We start from the raw sequence: 22,504 nt of genomic DNA, 5'->3' as shown, positions 1-22,504 counted from the left end.
TTGTTTTAGAGGTGGAGAATGTGATGACCCAAAATGTCATCTTTAAATTTAATAATTAATTCTGTATTTTAAGACCTCAAAAAGCACTATTTATCATTACTCGACTTGCGTGTGCAGTCCGTAAAAAGTTTCCGGAAAGTTTTCAGGTGAAAAATGAATTTAAATGTGAATTAGAGCTTTAAAAGTCAATTGAGTTGACTTTGGTCAACAGTTTGAGCATACAGACTCGGATCAGTGTTTTGACAATTTTGGTAGGTTTGTATCGTGATTTGGGACTTAGGCGTATGCCCGGAATCAAATTCCGAGGTCCCTAGCCAGAGATATGGAATTTTGATAAAAAATTAAAAGTTTAAGTTCAAATAGTGACCGGATGTTAAATTATATGCAAACGACCCCGGAATAGAATTTTGATGATTCCAACAGCTCTGTATGGTGATTTTGGACTTAGGAGCGTGATTGGAATTTTATTTGGAAGTCCGTAGTAGAATTAGGCTTGAAATGCCGAAAGTTGAATTTTTGGGAAGTTTGACCGAGGGGTTGACTTTTTGATATCGGGGTCGAAATCTGATTCTGAAAATTTTCATAGCTCAATTATATCATTTATGACTTGTGTGCAAAATTTGAAGTCATTCCGAATTGATTTGATATATTTCGACACAAGATATAGAATTTGAAAGTTCAAAGTTCATTGATTTTGATTTGAGGTGCGATTCGTCGTTTTGATGTTGTTTGATGTAGTTTGAAGGCTCGACTAAGTTCGTATGGTATTTTGGGACATGTTGGAATAATTGGTTAAGGTCCCGAGGGTCTCGGGTGGATTTCGGAAGGTAAACGGATTGGATTTCGGACAAAGTGCTGGAAATTTCTGTTTGCAGAAATTTCTGTTGCAGAAATTCCGTGCGTGGAGCCAAGTTTGGAAGCTTATATCTCTCAATACATAAGGAATCAGAAAATGCGCAAAACATGAAAGTTGTAGTCATTGGATTATAGGTTCCAGAAAGTTAAACTATGCATTATTTGGACATTTGTACAGAAAGTTATGATGGATTGAATGAAGGCTGGTAGAGCAGTTTCGCCGGAAATTTCGCCAGAAAGTCTGATGCATGCAGCCGACTTTGGGAGCTTATATCTCGCAATTCATAAGGAATCGGAATAATTGCAAAACATGAAAGTTTTAGTCGGTGGATTCTAGTTTCCAGAAAGTTAAACCATTTATCATTTGGACATTTGGACATAAAGTTATGATCGATTGAAGTAAGACTGGTAGAGCTGTTTCTAGTGGACTTTTAGTGACGAAAAATGGACTTTTAGTGACGGATTGGCAGAAACTTAAGGACCAAAAATGGTCATTTCATTCATTTCGTTTTGGATTTTTGGAGCACGGTTCTTGGGCGATTTTTGGTCGATTTTCAAGGGAAAACATTGGGGTAAGTGTTCCTTATCCTATATTGATTATATTTCATGATTCCATACTCAATTACATCATGAATCCGTGAATTTATGGAAGAAAAATCAAGATTTTTGCAAAATCTTCCAAAAACGAAAATTTAAGATTTGGAGGTCGAGTTGTTATCGGATTTTGGTAAAATTGGTATGGGTGGACTCGTAATTGAATGGGTTGTCGGATTTTATAAGTTTCGCCGGATTCCGATATGTGGGCCCCACGGGCAAATTTTGAGCTAATTTCGAATTTTAGTGAAAATGCAATATTTTCTTATGAAAGTGATTACTATAATTTTTGTTGACTGTATCGAATTAATTATGACTAGATACGAGTCGATCGGAGTCGAAAAATCGAGGAAAAAGCATAATACTTGGTTAAATTGGAGCAAGTCGAGGTAAGTGACTTGTCTAACCTTGTGTGGGGAAAATTTTCCCTAGGATTGGTATTGATGTGATTATTGAAATGTGTTGAAAGTCGTGTGCACGAGGTGACGAGTGTGTACACGGGTTAAATTGCGAAAGATTATATTTTTAAATTGTGTAGATCACTGTTGCGCATTTATTAAATTATTTTATCTTGTTATATTCTTCATCATTGATGTGAGATATATACTTCAAATTTGTTTGATCTTTTCTTACTAATTGTTTTACCTGTTTAGTTGAAACTTGGTTTCTTTTATTCTGTGCATTATTTGAAGGTTGATTTTCTTTAAATTAAATATTATTAATATGAAGTATTTGACATTTTTAAACTTGATATTGAAGCAACGTAGTAAAGATTTTAAAATATTATTTTCCTAAATTATTTACTCCTGAATATTTTTATACTCATTGTGAGGGAGCCGTGAGCTCTTTATTGTGGAAGAATATTATTGATGAATTATTTTGACATGAGCTGTGAGCTCTTTATTGTGGCAAACTATTATTGATGATTTATTTTGGCATGAGTCGTGAGCTCTTTATTGTGGCAAACTATTATTGATGATTTATTTTGGCATGAGCCGTGAGCTCTTTATTGTGGAAAAATATTGTTGTTGAATTATTTTGGCAAGTTAAATTATTTGAGCACTTGAGGTGCAAATTGTGATATATTGTGATATTGATACGCATGCGGTGGTATAAGGTCTGGGTGTTGAAACGCATGCGGTGAGATAAGGGTGGCTTGATACGCGTGGCTAGTAGGGGAACTACTAGAAGTCATGCGGTGTGATAAGGGTGGCTAAAACGCGGGATGCTATTTCGAAAAAAATATTTTCTTTAAATAAATTGTGAAGGCTCCCGCTGTGATATAAGAAAATGAGATATTGTGAATTTATTTATGATTTGGGACTACGAGGCGGTACCTCGGGAGTGCCCTTGTTGATATTGATTTATGGCCGTAGTTGCCTTTGATTATTATTGTAATTTTCATAAAGTTGAAGGAAATTCTGTTTTGATTTCTACGAGATATTATTTGCAATTATTTGGTGTCAGTAAATGTGACATATTATTTGATTCATTTTCAATGTCATTTTATTTTACTACATTGATAAACATTTTACCATGCCATTATTATATTCCAGTAGGGCCTCACCTGACCTCGTCACTACTCTACCGAGGTTAGGCTTGGTACTTACTGGGTACCGTTGTGGTGTACTCATACTACGCTTCTGCACATCTTTTTGTGCAGATCCAGGTACATTTTACCAGCCTAGACGTCATTGAGTTACCTGCGCACGGAGACTTCGAGGTATATCTGCCAGCGTCCGTAGACTCCGGAGTCCCCTTCTATCATTTTATGTTGCTTCCTTATATTTTATCTAGACCTTGACATATAGAGACATTAAGAATAAATTCTTAGAAGCTTGTGACTTATTTCTACCGGGTTTTGGGAGTTGAAATTGTTTGAATTGTAGTTTATTTATTTCAGATATTTTTATTATTCCGCATTGATAGGCTTACCTAGTCTTAGAGACTAGGTGCCATCACGACATCCTACGGAGGGAATTTGGGGTCGTGACACCGGTGCATAAGTTGGATTTATTTTATACTTACCAAATACAACAGAAATTCCACAAATATACCATAATATTTGTGTAATAGTTGGATAATATATACCAGAAAATTATTTTGTAGCATAATAAAAATTTTATAAAAATTTAGTAAGCTCTTTGATCTGATCCCAATCAGAATCAATAATTTGATCAGCGGGGATACCATTATGCATATTAAATACCTTTTGTATAGGCACCCGATAATCATAAGCAACTTTAAGCGTTTCATAAGTAGAATTCCACCTAGTACAAACATCTTTTGGAACTTTTCTATATGGATGGTTAGCACTAGCACATTGTTGAGCAAATTCACGAATTCTACTAGCTTTATTAGCCCGAAAAATATAGCCGCAAGCATGTTGTACTTTACTACAAGCATCAGAAAATAAATTAATACCATCTTTTACAACCAAGTTAAAAATATGGCATGCACATCTAACATGAAAAATTACCGGATTAATTGGACAAAATCTAGTTCTTAAGCTAGTTGCTGCAGTTGTGTTAGCAGAAGCATTATCTAAGGTGATAGTTAAAACTTTATCAATGAGTCCATAAAAATTAAGTATTTGTAGAACAGTAGTTGCAATATATGCTCCAGTGTGTTTTGAATCAACAAATTTATAACCAATAATACATTTTTGCATGTTCAAGTGATGATCAACCCAATGACATGTAACAGTTAAATAATCACAACCATTAGGACTACGACCTATATCAGATGTGATAGACACTTTACAATCTAAGTGAAAAAATATACAACGAATATACTGAAGATATTCGATTTGAAATTTAAAAACATCATTTCTAACTGTAGTCTTAAGAAAACCTTGAAAAGAAGGATTATAAGTTTCTTGTATATAATGAACAAAAGCAGGGTGAGAAGGAAAAGAAAAAGGTAAGCCACATACAGCTACCATTTTTGCTAAGTTCTCACGATCTCTATCTTTGTTATATGGGCATAAAATCGTACTAGAAGCAGGGTCAAGCTGTTGTTGTAAAAAATTAGAACCCCCGCCAGATATACTAGGAGTGCTAGTACCAGTGCTAGGATCCGGTATTTGCCCGGCTTCTATTTTAGCTTGCATCCATAAAGCTTTGTGGTCCCTACCTAAATGCCTAGATAACCCCCCTCGTCCCACCACTTTTGGTGTGCACAAATCGTTGCTTACATATTTCACATGTAGCACGTTGATTGACTTTATCATGTTTAAAAAATTTCCATACAAGTGATGTTTTGGGACGTTCACCCTTAGGCTTACCCCTTACAGGAGGTACAGGGGGTAAAGCTCCAGATCGAGATTGACTCTGAGTTGGAGCTTGTGTTGCGGGACTAGTGGGTGTTTCATCTAATTCTTCTTCCTCATTTTCTTCATCCTCATTTTCTTTGTCCTCAATAAAAATATCCTTGCCGAATTGTCTTTGTAAAGTTTCATGATCTAGTTGTTCTCCGAAATTAATATTATAACATGCGGGGGGTTGGGAAAATAAAGTTTCATCAACATGAGTCATTTCATCTATATATTTTCTAATTATAGGAGAAGGGCTAGGATTAGGACTAGGATTAGGATTACTACTACTTTCACCTTTAATACGTTTTTTACTAGTTTTTTTAAATACGCCAAATACATTTTTAGGAGCCATAATTTAAATACGAAATTAAATTTAAAAAGTTAACACAAAAATTAAAAACACAAATGAAATACGAAAATAGAACACGTAAAGTAAAAACAAAAATTAAGCACTAAAATAATGCGCAAAAAATATATATTAAAATTAGGAGATGGAATGAGTGCACCGTGATTAAATATTGAAACTTGAAGAAATTGCCCAAACTATTGCTCCAAATACTTGATAAATTAATTTGAAGCTTGAAAGTTACTCCAAATATTTGTCCAAATACTTGAAACTTATCACTTGATTGCAAGAAAATTGAGAGAATAATATAGATAGAATGAAAGGGATTTGAGAGAGAATAATTTATTTTTGTGGGAAGAAATGAAGAAGGATTGGGGTATTTATAGTAGAAAATAGGGCCAAAATGTAATTTAATAAACTTAGGGATTATATTAAAAGTTTGGGGGTAGGGGGTGTTTTGGTGGGAGTGGGGGGCCAAATATGGCCGTTTTTGGCCGTTGGGAACGGCTATTTTTGCAATTATAGCTGTTGCCCAACGACTATAATTATAAAAAAAAGGGACGCGGGACGGGACGGGACGGACGTGACGGGACAGACGGGATGGGCGGGACGGGACGGGACGAAACGGGACGAAATGGGACGGGATAAACGGGACGAAATGGCCATCTCGTCCCATCCCGTGTCCCGTTTAACATGGGGCCATCCCGTTTAAAATTAAGTGGGACGGTACGGGACGTCCCGTCCCATTGGACAGCCATAGGGGTGCATAGTTGTACGACCTAATTCCTTGCAAAGAATTAACACATTCCATGAAGCCATCCATCTTGTCATCATCAAAATTGAGCAAGACGGCCTCCAACATATCACCCACATTAACCGCGACACTTGTATCATCAATAATCACATCGGTCACAAAGTCCTCACAATGTCCACGAATGAACACACTTCATTGCTATTCGGTTGCCTCATAGATTTGCACATATGGAACACTACATTTTCATCACCCAACTGGAAAGTGAGTTGTCCGGCTTCCACATCAACAAGTGCCTTCCCCGTAGCAAGGAAAGGTCTTCCAAGAATAATCGACACCTCATAGTCCACTTCACAATCAAGAATAACAAAATTCGCTGGGAGAATGAACTTATCGACACGAACCAATACATCTTCAATCACCCCTAACAGTCTCTTCATTGTACGATTGGCCATTTGCAATCTCATAGATGTGGGTCTTGGTTGCCCAATTCCTAAGGTATTGAAAAACGAATAGGGCATCAAATTGATACTCGCCCCAAGATCACAAAGATCTTTGGCAAACTCGGCACTTCCAATTGTGCAAGGGATCGTGAAAGTACCGGGATCTTTCAACTTAGGAGCCATCGAATGCACAATTGCACTCACTTGGTGAGTGACTTTAATAGTTTCAAAATTCATCGACCGCTTCTTTGTCACCAAGTCCTTCATGAACTTTGCGTATCCGGGCATTTGCTCCAAGGCTTCAACTAATGGCACATTTATCGAGAGACTCTTCATAATATCAATGAACTTTTTGAATTGATTCTCGCCATTTTGCATGGCAAGCCTTTGAGGATACGGAATAGGTGGATTAGGCAATGGTGCCTTAGCCTTTTGCACTATCGGTTCCGGTATGTCAATCACATGCTCCCTAGACGGGTTCACTTCCTCTTGATTCTCTTCCACCGTGTCATCAATATCAATCTACACTTCATTATTTGCTTGCACTACATTGGATGAGATCTCCTCTTCTTCTACAACTTGCTCATCATCCACAAGTTGCCTTTGACTTGAGGTGGGTGCATTCACACCTCTTCCACTTCTTGTAGTAACGGCCATGGCATGCCCCATATTGTTCCCACGTCGAAGAAGTATCTGCCATCTTATCTAAGATATCACACGCCTTCGCATAAGGTGTAGTTATGAAGTTTCCACCGGTAAGTTAATTCACTACACAATGGTTGGTGGTATTGATCCCCCTATTTAAAGTTTGTTGCATCATGTTCTCCGTCATATCGTTGTTAGGGAACTCTTTCACAATTGTTCTATACTTTTCCCATATCTCTTGTAGTGGTTCATTGGGCTCTTGCTTGAATGCTAGAATTTTATCCCGAAGAATAGCCATGTGCCCGGGAGAGAAGTACTTAGAAATAAATTTCTCTGCTAGTTCATCCCAAGTATGAATGGAATGATTTGGCAAACGTTCCAACCAATCTAAAGTTTTCCCCCGTAGAGAGAAGGGAAAAAGCCTTAGTCTCAAAGCATCCTCGGAGACATTAGTTTGTTTACTCCCCAAACACGTATCTACGAACCTCTTCAAGTGTTTATATGCATTTTGACCTGGTGTACCGGTGAAGAACCCTCGTTGCACGAGCAAAGTGATAATCACATTGGTTATTTGGTAGTTGCCCGCCCTAATACGGGGAGGGATTATAGCACTTGCATACCCTTTTTTTAAAAACACCTGGTGTGGAGCCGCTCGTAGTGGAGGTAGGGGTGGAGCAGGTACGTTGTCTTGAGCCACTCGGCCTCGTCTATTTGCTTGAGGTTCAAGAGGAATCTCATCCATTTGATCATCCTCAATGTCCACATCCCCCAAAGCTATGTTCCCGAGATCTTTGTTTGCCATGATATTGCACCTACAATTTCTCAACACGTTAGTAACAATGAAGAAAAAGAATATATTTTAAAAATACACCTAAATATATAGTTAACACCGCTTTTTCCTCCCCGGCAACGGCGCCAAAAATTGATCTCGTCCAAGTTCACACCTCAATTCGAGGTTATGAAAACGATCGATGCAATAATAGTACCCAATAAGAGTCGGGGTCGAATTCCGCATGGAGCTATAGATGGGAGTTAGTAGTATATATAGTAGCGTGTGAATTTGAATATCTAAATTTACTCTTCCGCAAAATTTGGTTGTTTTGAAACTTAATTTGAACTACGATTGCAAGTTGAGAAATAAAACTAGGAAATTATTTTTGTTGTTTTTCAAATGTTGTAAAAGCCTAGGGCTATGACCTTTTCCTAGTTGATTGCCTAATGGGATATAAACTTTAAAACTTGTTTTATTAGTCGGGGGGTGTATTATAGCTATCAACACTCAATTATCCACTCAATACCTCTCGGTCAGAGAGTGATTTTGCCCAATTTCACTTTCTCAACTCCAAATGGGTATTGGACAAAAGGATTGATAAAAGCTCAAGTCGGATTGTTACAATCTCTAGGTTCAACCCTTTAATTGGGCTTATCAATCTCTCGATTGACATATTTTTTTATTAGCCAAGTTTTCCTAGACCAAGTCTCCCTTTCTCAAGTAGAGACCAAGTCAAATAGGCATGAACTAATATTTACAACCATTAATTTCACAAATAAAAGCAAGAACAAGGCTAAATAATAAATACCCAACCATAAATAAATATTAAATTAAACACCTATTAATTTTACACACTAGGGTTGGGTCACAACCCTAGTAAACATCTAGCTACTCATGCTTGGAATGGAAGAAATAGAAGAAGAAATGATAATTAAACTCATGTTGCTAATTAAAATGATAAAATCTATGTTCAAATAGCTCAAAATATGAAAAACTACTAAAAAGAGTAAAAGAAAACGGCTACTGTAGCAGTTGATGTCAAAAGTTAACCTAAAAATGTGAAACTTATCTATTTATACAGGGCTAGAAATTTCAGACAAAAATGACCTTTCGGAGGTTCTACGGCCGCACAATTCCATGTGCGGTCCGCACTTTTCTTCAGCTTGACAGGATTGGAAATCTGCGGCCGCATAATTCTGAACTGCGGACGCAATGCACTCCTTCGGCGGTCCACAGAATTGTAACTGTGGATGCATCTTGCTCTTTTGTGACTCGCACAATTGTATTTGCAACCGTACAATTTTTGTGTGGTCCACACTTCTGGGAGACTTGGAATGCATCTCCTCTGAACTTTGCTTCTGGCTTAGCTTTTGCGGCCGCACAATTCATGTGCGGACCGCACTTTGCACCAATCTCTTATGGAATTTCTTTTATAACCTGCGACCGTAGATGGAATTCTGTGGTCCGCACTTCTGAGTTTCTGTGCCTTTTATGTCTTTAAATTCAGATTACTCCTTCTTGTGTTGGATTTCATCTCGGAAGTTCATCTTCCAATATTCCTTCAATTAAGCACATTTTATTAGTTTTCGGGAACACAATTAAACGCTTTTGGACTAAAATAAAAGCTAAAATGCGCTAATAAGTAGTCAAAATCCCCACTTATCAGTCGTTGCTGTCTAATTGAATGGGGTTGAGGTCCTCTATGGTCGATCCTGCGGCATCGACCATATCAGGGTCTCTGATGATGTCATCGCTGTCATAGCATACCGACCTCGACCCTGTTGATTGATATGCCTCTTTTTCTTTATCCTTTGTTTGTGGGGTGGTCGTTCAGTCTAGGGCGATGCGGTAGCATTCCGGGGTTATGCGTTGCTCCCCTCGTATACTAAATATTCCCCATGGAGTTGGGAATTTGATGACTTGGTACAAGCTGGGGGGGATGGCTCTCATGGTGTGTATCCATGGTCGCCCTATTATTGCGTTGTATGTCATGTCCTGGTCCATGATGTGGAATGTGGTTTCCAGAGTGACGCCACCCGCTAAGACGGGGAGTGTGATCTTGTCACGACCCCAATTTCCCTTCATAGAATGTCGTGATAGCATCTAGTCTTTCAGACTAGGTAAACCTAACAATTTGCGGAATAACTGAATAATAAACGGAACTCAAATCTCAACATATGATATATAAATAGAAATTGTGATTTAAATAGTTACAACTCCCAAAACCCGGTAGAAATAAGTCACAAGCTTCTAAGAGAAATATTAAGTGTCTCTATACATTAGAGTCTAAAGAGAATCAGGAAAACACTATAATAAGGATAGAGGGGGACTCCGAGGTCAGCGGACGCTGGCAGATATACCTTGAAGTCTCCACATACAGTCCAACTCACTGGTATCTGGTCTGGTAGGAAGAACCTGGATCTGCACCAAAAGATGTGCAGAAGTGTAGTATGAGTACACCACAACGGTACCCAGTAAGTGTCAAGCATAACTTCAGTAGAGTAGTGACGAGGTCAGGTCAGGGCTATACTGGAATAAAAGGAAACGAGGCAGAAAATATAATAATACAATGAAGTGGCTGAGAAATGAACAACGAGAAAGTACAGAAAAGTAACAACACAACAAATAGAGAAAAACAACAGGGGCACTCCCGAGGAATCGCCTCGTAACTCCAAGTGTAAATGCACAACAGGGGGGATCTCCCGAGGTACCGCCTCGTAATCTCAAGAGTAAATATGTAACAAGGGGATCTCCCAAGGTACCACCTCGTAGTCCCAAAAGTAAATATGCACGATAGGGGGATCTCCCGAGGTACCGCCTCGTAGTCCCAAAAGTAAATATGCACGACAGAGGGATCTCCCGAGGTACTGCCCCATAGTCCCAAAAGTAAATATGCAACTCATAAATTATGGAGCAACGAATTTAAAGTAAGGAATCCTATAGTTAAAGACCGAATTTAATAATCAAGGAAACAGAAAATTCAACTAAGCATGTTGCACGAATTTTGAGTAAAGGTTAAGACACGTAGACATGCGATACTAGGCTAACATGACAGTTACACATGCTAAGGCAACTTAGTTAAGAAATTTAAAAGAAATCTACTCAGCAAGAACCAGAATTTCCACAATTAGCCCGTGTACGCACTCGTCACCTCGCATACACGATACTCACATATCACAAATTGTTACAACAGTACCAAATCCTAAGGGCATTTTTCCCACACAAGGTTAGACAAGTCACTTACCTCAAATCTCGCTCAATCAATCGATAAGAATGCCTTTCCCTCGACTTTCCGACTCCGATCAGCTGGAATCTAGCTAAAATAATTACATACTATAAATATAACGACAAGAAAGTAGTTTAAATAATGAAACTACAACTTTAGCAAAGAATTGAAAACTCGGCCCAAAAAGTCAACCCGGGCCCACGTCTCAGAATCGGGTAAAAGTCACAAAATACGAACACCCATTCAATCACGAGTCCAACCATATCAATTTTATCAAAATCCAACACCAAGTCGCCACTCAAATCCCAAATTAAACTCCCCAAATCTCTAGCCTCAAACTCCCAAATTCCCCCTTAAATACACACAAACTATGTAGAAAAATTAATGGGTAAACAAGATTATTGATAAAAATGAGAACAAGAGACTTACCCCAGGAAATTCCTCGAAAATGCTCTCAAAAAGTTTCAAGACCCGAGCTCAAAATGTTTAAAATGAAGAAAAATTGCGAACCCTTGCATTTAAGCGTTCTTCCAGCACTTCCGCTCCAGCGAAAACTTAGCCACATCTGCAGCGTCGCAGAAGCGACAACATACCCGCTTCTGCGGTTTCCCTCGCTCCTAACGTCTATTTATCCGCTCCTGCGGACTCGCTTCTACGGGCCTCCCAGCCACTTCTGCGGTCCTAGCTTCCTTGCCAAATTTCGCTTCTACGGTTCAAAGCCCGCTTCTGCGGGTGCGCATCTGGGCAAACTCGTCTACTTCTGTGGACATACCTCCCAAGCACCCGTCCACTTCTACGATCACTCTTTCGCAGAAGCGATTCTGCTTCCGCGGCCTTCACACCGCACCTGTGACAACATGCCAATTCCTCTAGCCCCGCATCTGCGCCCAAATGCTCGTTTCTGCGAGCTCGCACCTGCGATCAATCTTGCGCAGGTGCGATTACACCATAACTGGTGCACTTGAGCCATTCTCACAAGTCCAAATTAATCTGTTAACCATCCGAAAACTACCCGAGGCCCCCGGGACGTCGACCAAATATACCAGCCAGTCCTAAAATATCATACGAACTTAGTCGAGCCTTTAAATCATATCAAACAATGCCAAAAACATGAATTGCACATCGATTTAAGCCTAATGAACTTTAAAACTTTAACTTCTACATCTGATGTCGAAACCTATCAAATCAAGTCCGATTGACCTCAAATTTTGCACACCAGTCATAAATGGCATTAAGGACCTACTCCAACTTCCGGATTCGAAATCCAATCCCGATATCAAAAAGTCCACTCCCGGTCAAACTTCACAAAAATCATCCAATTTTCTAGCTTTCGCCAGTAGACGTTAAAATGACCTACGGATCTCCAATTCAACATCCGAACATGCTCCTAAGACCAAAATCACTCTACGAAGCTATTGGAACCATCAAAACTTCATTCCAGAGTTGTCTTCACACAATTCAACCTACAGTCAATTCCTACGACTTAAACTTCCATTTTAGGGACTGTGTGTCCCATAACACTCCAAAACCAAAAATAAATCCTTCCGGCAAATCACAAAACCCAAAAACGAAATAGAGGGAATAATAAAGAGGGGTTTGGGGCTAATACTCTCAAAATAACCGGTCGGGTCATTACAAATCTCGCCGGATGTTCGCCTAACTATATTGTTAAAGCATGTTAGTGTGATGCAGCGTGGCACTATCTTGTCCTTGAGTTTTATTTGTGCGAGTACTCGAGGATGGATAATACACGAGCCGCTTCCATCGCCTACCATAATCTATCTTACGTTAGTATCTAAAATTCATAAAGTGATAACGAGAGCATCATGGTGAGGGAAAGCCAAACCGTCGGTATCTGACTTATCGAATATGATACTTTCTTCGAGTTTATCATACTGTTCGTGGGTGATCAACCGTTTGAGCTTGTGGGTTGTGGTGAACTTCACACAGTTGATGGAAGCGTCGTCCCCGCTGCCGATGATCATATGTATGGGAGATGTCATTCCTGATTTGGTCGTGAGGCCACAAGGTCTCTTCTGATATCATTTCTTCGATCTTTTTTGGATTCTGCTTACACCGAGATCAGCTGATGGGTCGGCCCATTGAGGTCGTCTTCATCTGCTCGGACTTCGGCATAATATGCGTTATGTATTTCGTCCCAAGTTGTTGGAGGATATTTCATAAGTCGACTTAATAATTTTCTTGTCGCCCTTGAACCATTTCTGCTTAGCCCGTTTTGAAAAGCTGCTACCGCCATTCCTTCCGATACATTGGGCAAGGTCATTTTTACTCGGTTAAAACGGGCGAGGAAGTCCCTCAGCCCCTCTCCCGGAGACTGTTTGATAGCAAAGATGTCATTTACTCTTGCCTCGATTTTCTTGGCCCTGACATGGGCCATTACGAACTTATCGTCTATTTCCTCAAAGGATTCGATGGAACGTGTAGTCAGTTGCGAATACCAGGTTAATGTGCCTCCCATGAGGGTTTCGCCAAAATTCTTTAGCCGAATGGAGGATACTTGTTCCTTGGCGAGGTCATTGCCTTTCACGGCGGTGACGTAGTGGGTCACATGATCCTCGGGGTCGGTTGTGCCATCGTATATTTTTAGATAAGGCGACATTTTAAAGGTCTTCGGTATAGCATGTGGGGCAGCACTATCATTGTACGACTGCTCGACGAACCGACCGACGTCTCTCTTCAGCAAGGAGCGCCCGGTATTTTATCGACCCTTTCTTGGTGTTCTCTCATTTGGTCCCGAAGTATGTTGTTCTCATTTTCTATTTCCTCCATCCTTTTCAGAATGGCCGTGAGAGAGTTGTCACCTACATTGTTAATATCATCGTGAGTATTACCTGTCGTTGTGGGAGGAGGAGATTGATCATGTTGCTCGTCCACTGGTGGCGTAACACAGGATCTCACGTTTTCTGCGGCCGCGTATCGAATAGGCCTATGGAGGACGCTGGTCAGTGTATCAGTTAGCCATGCCTCAAGGAGCTTCTTTATCGCTGATGGTTCCTCCTCTTCCACGGATGTGAAGGCTATCTTACCAAGAGATTTTGTGATGCTGCAATGGGGAAGGGGTGATCCACCTCGCCTAGGAGAGGTATTGGGCGTCGTGTCCTCGTCCACTGTTTCAGAGCTTTAGTGGATGATGTTCATGAGGTTGGTTGGGATATCACTCATTATTCTTGTTCTTTCTTCTCTGTTACCTGCCATATTAGACCTATGCATGCAGAGAGAAAATCCTCACGGGTGGCGCCAAATTATTTGACCAAAAAGTGTAATTTTTGGCTAAACTATTAAATTTAAGTAATAATGGGTTAAATCCAATTAAAGATAATAACTCTAGATGCAAATCTTGAAAATGTGTGGGAGAAGGGGACAGATCCTGTAAAGAGTTTGTAACAATAAGTACAAAATATTCTTAAAGTATGAGCAATACCGGAGATGTAACTAGCAACAACAACAACAACAAAAAACCCAGTTTGATCTATCTGTCATTCATCATTGTTAGGAGAAACATTCATCCAACCCATTCATTATTGGGTGAATCATTCCTCCTATTTACTTAAATACCATTTATTGTTATTTATTGCGAGGTGTAACTAGCAATAAATGATATTTAAATAAATAAGAGGAATGATTCACCCAATAATGGATGGATTGAACGAATGTTTCTCCTAACAATGATGAATGGCAGAAAAATCCAAGATTTTCTTGATCAATCCTCGGATCTGGTGAAAATGTGTGGAATAATATGAGCAAGAATCTTGGTAAAAAGGTAATCTTTATATTTTTACAAGAGAGATAGAATCTTCTTCTGAAAAATGTTCTTATCAAATGAATATTACATCCCCCTCTTCCTTTTCTTTTTTCCTTATATATTTGATACATATCCCTAAAAAAACCTAAGAGTACAAGTGCAGTCTCTCTAATATTCTATTTTGAAAACTAGCTGTTACTATTCTTTACACAATGCTCGACCTCGGTCATGGTTGACATCTCGACCATGAATCTTGCTGCTTCCTAGTCGACCTCGATCGACTCTTTCCTTAATGTCGTATTACGCTAAATATCCTTAGGGCAGATTTTGACCTATACATAACTAACAAAAGAAGTTTTCGAACAATTTTTGCCAAAGGAATTTGTCCTTAAGGCCTAAACTATGCAAAATGATCTAAATTTGCCCTTAAACATTGAATAACATTGTCCCTCTTCTAGCCGCGATCCCACCAGCTGCTTTAGAACTAAGATCCTCTGACAATTAAGTCTCTATCCCACAAGCTTAGCCAACGTTCGGACATAAATTTGGTTGCAACTTAAAAAGTGAGTAAATAATATTTATAAATTGAAGTTGTGTTTGGACATACATTTTATTTGAAAAAAAAAAGTTAAAATTTTGTGAGTGAAAGAAAAAATTAAACATATTTTTTGGAACTTAAAATTTTCAAAACTCTTTTCAAAAACTATACATATTCTATGAACAAACATTGTTTTGATTTTCGTATTTTCAAAATAAGCCACCAAAATCTATGGCGAAACGGTCCTTAAATTCATGACACTGAAGCCTCAAATTCATGCAAATACAACTCAAACAATAGTTAATATTGCGCCACCCTTAAGCCTCAAATTAGCCCAAGTAAAACTCAAACAATAATCAATTGCATCACGCTCAAATCTCAAATCAACCTAAATGTAAGTTGAAGAATTTATTATTATTATTCTTCAACTATTAACTAACGGAAAATAAATTTGGACTATTTCACAAAGTTCATGAACAAATTTGAATCTATTTCCAAACAAATATATTTCTTTGAACTTATAATAAAAACATTTAAAAAGGTTGAAGAAGAACAATAATAAGCATCAACATAGCATAAAGCTCGACATCACTAGGCCAGTGGGCAAGAATTGTTGTGCATGAGGGAGAGGGACGGCCAGTTCTTTTAGGACTAATTCACCATTAGACCCATTCTTGAATAGATGCAGCTTATACCATTGCGTTTGCGCTAAGTTGCTAAATTATTGATCTGTCAATAGTCAATGGTCAAATAAACTCGGACGGTTTATTACCAAAGAAGCAGCTTTAGTTTACTTCTAATTCAACTCCGATTCGCAGAATCTACGTAATAACTTGTTTGACGGTACTTCTTTTTGGCAAAAGTGCTTCTTTTTTTTTCCACAATAGTTTTTTTTAAAAAGTTAAGATATTGACTAAGCTTTTAGAAGAAAAAAAGTTATTTTGTGTAGAAACAGAAGTATTTTTTGAGAAATAAAAAAAAAGTAATTTTCTAAAAAGAATTTTTGAGAAAAATATTCTTATAAAAATTTAGTCAAACATTAATGGCTAGTCAATTGATAAGTTAAATAAAAAAGGCTTCTCAACAAAAAAAAAAAACTTTTGAGAAAAGTATTGTTTTTAAAATAAACTACCCATAACTTTGTTATTTCTCCTTTGAGAGATGTCTACATTTGCAATGCACTGGTCATTAAACTAAGTAGAAAACGGTGAAAGCCACGAGCCGAGTTGGCCAGTTGCCCATCCACTGTATCCAGCTCACACCTTCATTCCTTGCTTTCAACTCTTACGTTCCCTCCAATGTATCCAACATTCCAACTCTGAACTCTATTTTATTCTAGCTTTAAATAATCGAAAACTGTTTTTTATTTTTATGTATAGTTAAACCGTTCAACCTTTTATTTTACATTGGGAATATAATTTTTACAGGATGACGTGGAAGTCGAGTATTAGAGTTGTAGGTTAGGAGGTAGTTGAATCTTGCCTTACTTCGTACAATTGTAGAACTAGTCAGATATTGTTTTTGTCTAAGATAACTAGTGATAATGTTGTGTTTTACTATTTCGATTTTCAGTGAAAGACCTATTTATTAGCTATCGCTTTTGCTGCTTTGCATCTTTCTTCTGGATTTCATGGTGTTCTTATTTTTCATAAGATTGTTGTAGTGATACTAATATTGTCTCGTTTGTCCTTTTGTCCTTTTGTTTTTTTGAGCCGAAGGTCTTTCGAAAACAGTATCTTTACTCCTTCGGGTTAGGAGTAAGGTCTGCGTACACATTACCTTCTCCAAACCCCATTAGTAGAATTTTACTGAGTTGTTGTTGTTGGGAATATAATTTTGTGTTTGTTAAGTTGAGTAACTGTTAAAGTAGTATTGTCCGGTACTTTTCCTTTTCTTTATTTTTTTTTTCCGTTAAATTTTTTCCTGGTAGTTGAGGAGCTCTTTATTTTATGTTTGTTTTACTTTTGAACAATGATAAATGGGATATTTCTTTTGATTAACCTTATCGACAAGTACAAGATCTATCCTTTCAGGCTGCAATTATTATAATGACTTAATGTAAAATTCAACTTTATATTATCATACAAGTATTGTTCGTTGTGGAGCGAATTCGACATAAGTATTTCCCTAATTTAGAACTTACCAATTACTATATTCTCCTTATTCCTTAGATATATGCGGTTCTAAGAATATTATATTTCGGTAAATGAACTTATTAACACTGAAAAGTTCACTCACTCACGTGTGAATAATAGGACTCAACGTCACAAATATATAATTACACTATGTAAGGACGTCATTAGTACACAAGGAAAGAAGTAGATATAATTCAATAAGCAACAAGAAATATGATTAGACTTTTTTTATCTTTTAATTTGAGATTTATAAGTTCAAATCATGAAAATGAAGAATTTATAGTGACTAATTTATTATGAACTTAAATTATCATACATGAATTAATGTGCATGAAACCTCCAATTGATGTCGCACAAAGGTTTTGAGTCAATAATTCAGTGGGAATGATTATCAGAATTCATTTAATAAATTAATAAACAATGATGGGTCGGCGGAAAATGGAAATCTTTAAAATATATAAATAAATGCGGGGCCTATATAAATGACCTTTTTCCTGATGGAATCTGCATTTTTATCTTCTCTTCTTCCGTCGTTTGCTTTATTACTGTTTATTCACAGGAGGATCCTAATCTCTTTCAGGTCTCATTTTTTCCTCAATTTCATCAATTCTTTGCTGTTGTTTTTTTTTTTCTAAGCAAAATTACATCAATATATGTTTTTATATGGATGTTATATATTGAGATGGATCTTATTAGGAGAATCTGTGGTTGAATTTGCAGGAGACGCTATGGCTTCAAAGCGGATCTTGAAGGAGCTCAAAGATCTTCAAAAGGATCCTCCTACTTCTTGTAGTGCTGGTAAATATCCCATTTCTCTTGCTATGGTTTTTGTGCATTTTATACATACGTGCATTTCCATTTGCTTTTGTTTGAGTTCTGTTTGCTAAATGAAATCTGTCATTTGAATTATTCGACATATGGTTGGATCATTGGAGAAATCATTGCGGGGATTTTACAGTAGGACCTTTTAGTTTCGTTGCCAAATCATTAGCCATTGGTCTACAATGTAAGAAATTTCACACTAACCTAACATAGCTATCACGTTCGCTTTCCCTTTGCTTGTACCTTAATCAAGATTATGTCATGTGATGTCAGTGTGATTTGGCTGCCACGAAGTTCTTATCTTTTTTTTTTTTTTTTTTTTGCATCTGAGATTTGTTTTTGGCTTTATGCCAGTTTAATAGCTTGCGTTATGGACCCTAAACACGTGATGGCTGCATTTCTGTCACTCGAATGGAAGATATTACTTTTGTGTTCTGGTTTTTGTGCGTCATATGTATGACTGCAAGTGCTTAATAGTGGCTTGGCAGTGACATAATTGAATAGGATAGCGAGGAAATAGGTAAGTTTTACAGAAAAGAGATATGGTGTAAGAATGCGCTCTCTGCTGGCAAAATTTTGAAAATGAAATCTTGTTTTTTTTCTTCTACTGATGTCCGATCTTGTGCAGTAGTTTATTCAGCATGTATTTCTACTTCTGCGTGCACTGATGCATCAAATGTGCATTGTGGATTACGACTGGAGTATTTGTTTGGCACTGATAGTGCAGGGACTTTGATTTGTGTTGCTGCTCTTATGTTATGTAGATGGTTTATGGTTGCCTTTGGATGTGCTAGTCTATAAAAGAGCCTTGCATTCTTCACCTGCCGGTTCATTTAGCGGTTTCTTATTCTCTTGAATAATTCCTATGAAATAAGTATTCAAATTTGATTGGGCTAGTACTAAGAAGAAATTTTGCCCTTTGGCATAAACTCTTTATGCTTAACATCAGATCCTTTTTTTAATAAAGTTGCTGTAACAATTGTTTTGTTCTCGACATCAAAATATGCTTATTTCTTCTACTTTCTTCAAAAAGCAAAAACCAGAAGTCCAATTCTTTCCTTCTTTTGTCAATGATTGGATTCTATATAATATCAAAGCCATAATCTGATCCTGCATCCATACCAGGCCCCACCCCGTTGACTAATAACTTTAACACCTCTCTAGGGGATATTTTTGTTGGGTTTGTTGTTTGTATGTTTTTCTGATAACACCGGATTTCTCAGGACCTGTTGCTGAGGACATGTTTCATTGGCAAGCAACGATCATGGGTCCTCCAGACAGTCCTTTTTCTGGTGGTGTTTTTCTGGTGACGATTCATTTTCCTCCAGATTATCCATTCAAGCCACCTAAGGTGCATTTTGAGCTCTTGCTGTTCCTTAAATAACAGATTGGTAATAACTGTTGATACGCACGACTTCATCGATAAATTATGCTCCTTAACAACCTAGAAATTTTGGTTCAAAGAGATTCTGTCCATCGAATAAGTTTATCTGTAATTGATATGATTGGCTTACCTCCTAACTTATGTTGAGCTATTTTGCTTGATCCCGAAACTTGTATTTGTGTAGGTGATTGTTAGGCCCAATTTTCATTTAATTCAATGAAGTTTCAAAATTGGCCATAAAGTAGTTGCAAGAGTGGGTTTGACATTGAGTTGCGGGGACCATTTAGCAACTAAGTGAATCTGGTTTGCTATTGTTATCGATGCTAGGATACATTGTTTCATTTTAGTAGATCTGTAACTTTAACCTGATCGATTAAGCTTGCTCCTTTATGTCAAATTGCGGGAATGATAGGCACAGTTCCTTAATCTTAAATACATGAGTTAGTTGAAGAGAGGACCAAGTTCAGCTCATATTTCTTTTGGAGCTAGCATGCTTATGTTGTTTTTGCGGTATATATCTTCTGAAGTTTCCAACAGTTCTTGCTTGATGGGTTGGTACTTCACATGAAAGAGTTTTTTATTTGTATCTTTTATTTTCTTTATACAGTGATCTCTTGTTTGGAAACTAGTGTTTGGTTTTATAGATGAAATAAACTTCTTCCTCCTTGTGCATTTCGATCATTTTATTTTACTTTCTTTTTTAGTGTATTCCGATGCTTAGAGTAATCTTAGCGGCCTGAAGGAGATAAAAAGCATGTGATGCTAGAGAATATTATAGAAAGGGAGTGCTTCATTAAGAATCGTTTAGCAAGTGAAAGATATACCAAATTTACTAGCACAAAAACGTTGCAAGTCTACCAAGTGAGAAAAGCCAATTTTAGTTGCGTTCTGCAATTCGTATTAAGTGAATAAATAATGGCCACCACGTATAAAACATTGAGTTTTGGTGATCATCTAAGTCTTTGAGTTAAACAGACGTCAATATATATTAAATCCGGTTTTAAAAAACCTGACAGAACAGGTCAAATGTGTCTTCGTATCATAAAACATGTCAAATAGAATAACTAAGGCAGAAAAATCAAGGACTCCCCATTAAATCAAGTTGTAGTCATAAATATCATCTTCCCCCTAGCTGTTGTGCTTGATTTGGTGACATTCCGTATTCCTTTCTTTCTAATACTTTGGTCATTGGCGATGAACATGGTTGAAATACACTCACCATTGATGAATCTGGCAGGTGGCTTTCAGGACAAAAGTTTTCCACCCAAACATAAATAGCAACGGGAGCATATGCCTTGACATTTTAAAGGAGCAGTGGAGCCCTGCCCTAACAATTTCCAAGGTTCATTTCTTATTACATCTAAGTTGTTTATATCTGAAGTACTACTTATAAAAAAAATTATCAGTGTTTTGGTGCTTTTGTTTCCACACGCTCATATTACCCTTGTACTTCAATAGATTGTTCTGAACTTCTATGGGGCAATCTTGTATCTTTATTTTCCTTTTATTTTGAAAGAAATATAAAGATTGAGGTAGTAATATGTTTGTTGAAGAAAAACAGATTTTTGCCATAAAGTAACTTTTTTTTGCAGCCTTGTGTAATGCCACTAGAAAGGATTCCTTTGAATAAACAAACACTTGATTATTGTTAGTAGCCAAACCCATGAGATTGGCTATATTTTTCAAATCTCAACATTACAGTAGTTAAAAGTTATTTTACAGTTCCATTTAATGCCATGGGAAATGCATACTGCTGCAACTAATTTATGGGAAAGTTTCTCGATACCAATCTATGGCATTTCTTTTCAAGGTCCACATTGGAATTGGAGTCATATAATCGACTAGAGATCTTTAGGTTCTTGGAATCATTGGCCTGGCTTTGCCCTTTAAACTTGCTATTTGAATACCAATTCAAACATCTTACTCATATGCTTTACTTAATTCCTTTGCCTTCTATCTTTAGATAAAAAGGCTTTTCATTGATTCAACACAACAAAGTTGTGTCAACTGTTGAGAATCCTCCTCCTAGTTCTGCCTTTCCCACTATTGGTGCATCTACAAAAAGGGAAGAGGACCTTCAAAACATATTGAATGTTTATCAGATACCTTAAAAATTTCTTTTAGGAAGATCAGCCGATACATTTGCTTCACCAGGATGTCTTGCACTACTGAAGCTTTAAATATCTCAAGGGCAATATAAAAAAGAGTATTCGATCATGAATTATGTCTGTTATGTGCCTCACCACTTATTTACTGTTTGTTTCAAATTTTAGGTGTTGCTTTCAATATGTTCTCTTTTGACGGACGCTAATCCTGATGATCCTTTGGTCCCGGAGATTGCACACATGTACAAGACAGACAGGAATAAGTATGAGACTACTGCAAGGAGCTGGACTCAGAAGTATGCCATGGGCTAAACGTACCTTTGTATCATGGGGTCAAGGGCATTTTACTTTCAGGTGCTTTACTATTTACATTGAATGTACTAATCAGTTAATCTGTTCTTTGAGTTGTAACATGGGTAGATGGAGTCCATGTCTTAAGAGGAAAGGAAAATCATGGACAGTGCTCTTAAATGTTTGTATGTGCAAATTGATCTTTGAAAGAAACCAATTAATTAGCCTTTTCTTCCAGGTGTTTCTGCTAGTTGTATTTCTGGTCATATTTGGTGGCTGTTTGTTTTGACATGCTCTTATATTAGAGCAATATAGATAATAGATTAGTTTGATTTAAGAAAAAACGACCATCTAGAACAGGAACAATACATAAGAAAGCAATAACAAACAAATGAAGTTAAGGTCCACAAAAACCAATTAAAGAGATGCGCTGCTTTTCAGTTGTAATGGCATATCTGAATTGATATGAAAACTTACTCGCAACCGGTGTTTACACCAACTAAGATTGTGTGGTTAAA

At 37.4% G+C, this 22,504-nt stretch overlaps 2 protein-coding genes across 2 annotated transcripts; one reads left to right on the top strand and one right to left on the bottom strand.

Annotated features, from left to right (window-relative positions):
- Nucleotides 1–6,020: 6,020 nt before the first annotated feature.
- LOC138908137 (uncharacterized) lies at nt 6,021–6,488 on the bottom strand. Its single transcript, XM_070198778.1, has one exon. It carries the CDS (start codon nt 6,486–6,488, stop codon nt 6,021–6,023), a length of 468 nt encoding a protein of 155 aa, XP_070054879.1.
- An 11,336-nt stretch (nt 6,489–17,824) lies between these two features.
- Nucleotides 17,825–22,223, top strand: LOC104120356 (SUMO-conjugating enzyme UBC9). The gene is made up of 5 exons (XM_009632107.4): nt 17,825–17,964; nt 18,105–18,182; nt 19,430–19,557; nt 20,828–20,932; nt 21,864–22,223. The coding sequence occupies exons 2-5, from the start codon at nt 18,113–18,115 to the stop codon at nt 22,005–22,007; spliced, it is 447 nt and encodes a 148-aa protein (XP_009630402.1). The 5' UTR covers nt 17,825–17,964; nt 18,105–18,112; the 3' UTR covers nt 22,008–22,223.
- The last annotated feature ends 281 nt before the right edge of the window (nt 22,224–22,504 follow it).

This window comes from Nicotiana tomentosiformis, chromosome 3 (assembly GCF_000390325.3).
Source record: "Nicotiana tomentosiformis chromosome 3, ASM39032v3, whole genome shotgun sequence".
In the NCBI taxonomy this organism is placed as follows: domain Eukaryota; kingdom Viridiplantae; phylum Streptophyta; class Magnoliopsida; order Solanales; family Solanaceae; genus Nicotiana; species Nicotiana tomentosiformis.
The sequence above is the reverse complement of the archived record's forward strand: the minus strand, read 5'-3'. Positions and strand labels throughout refer to the sequence as shown.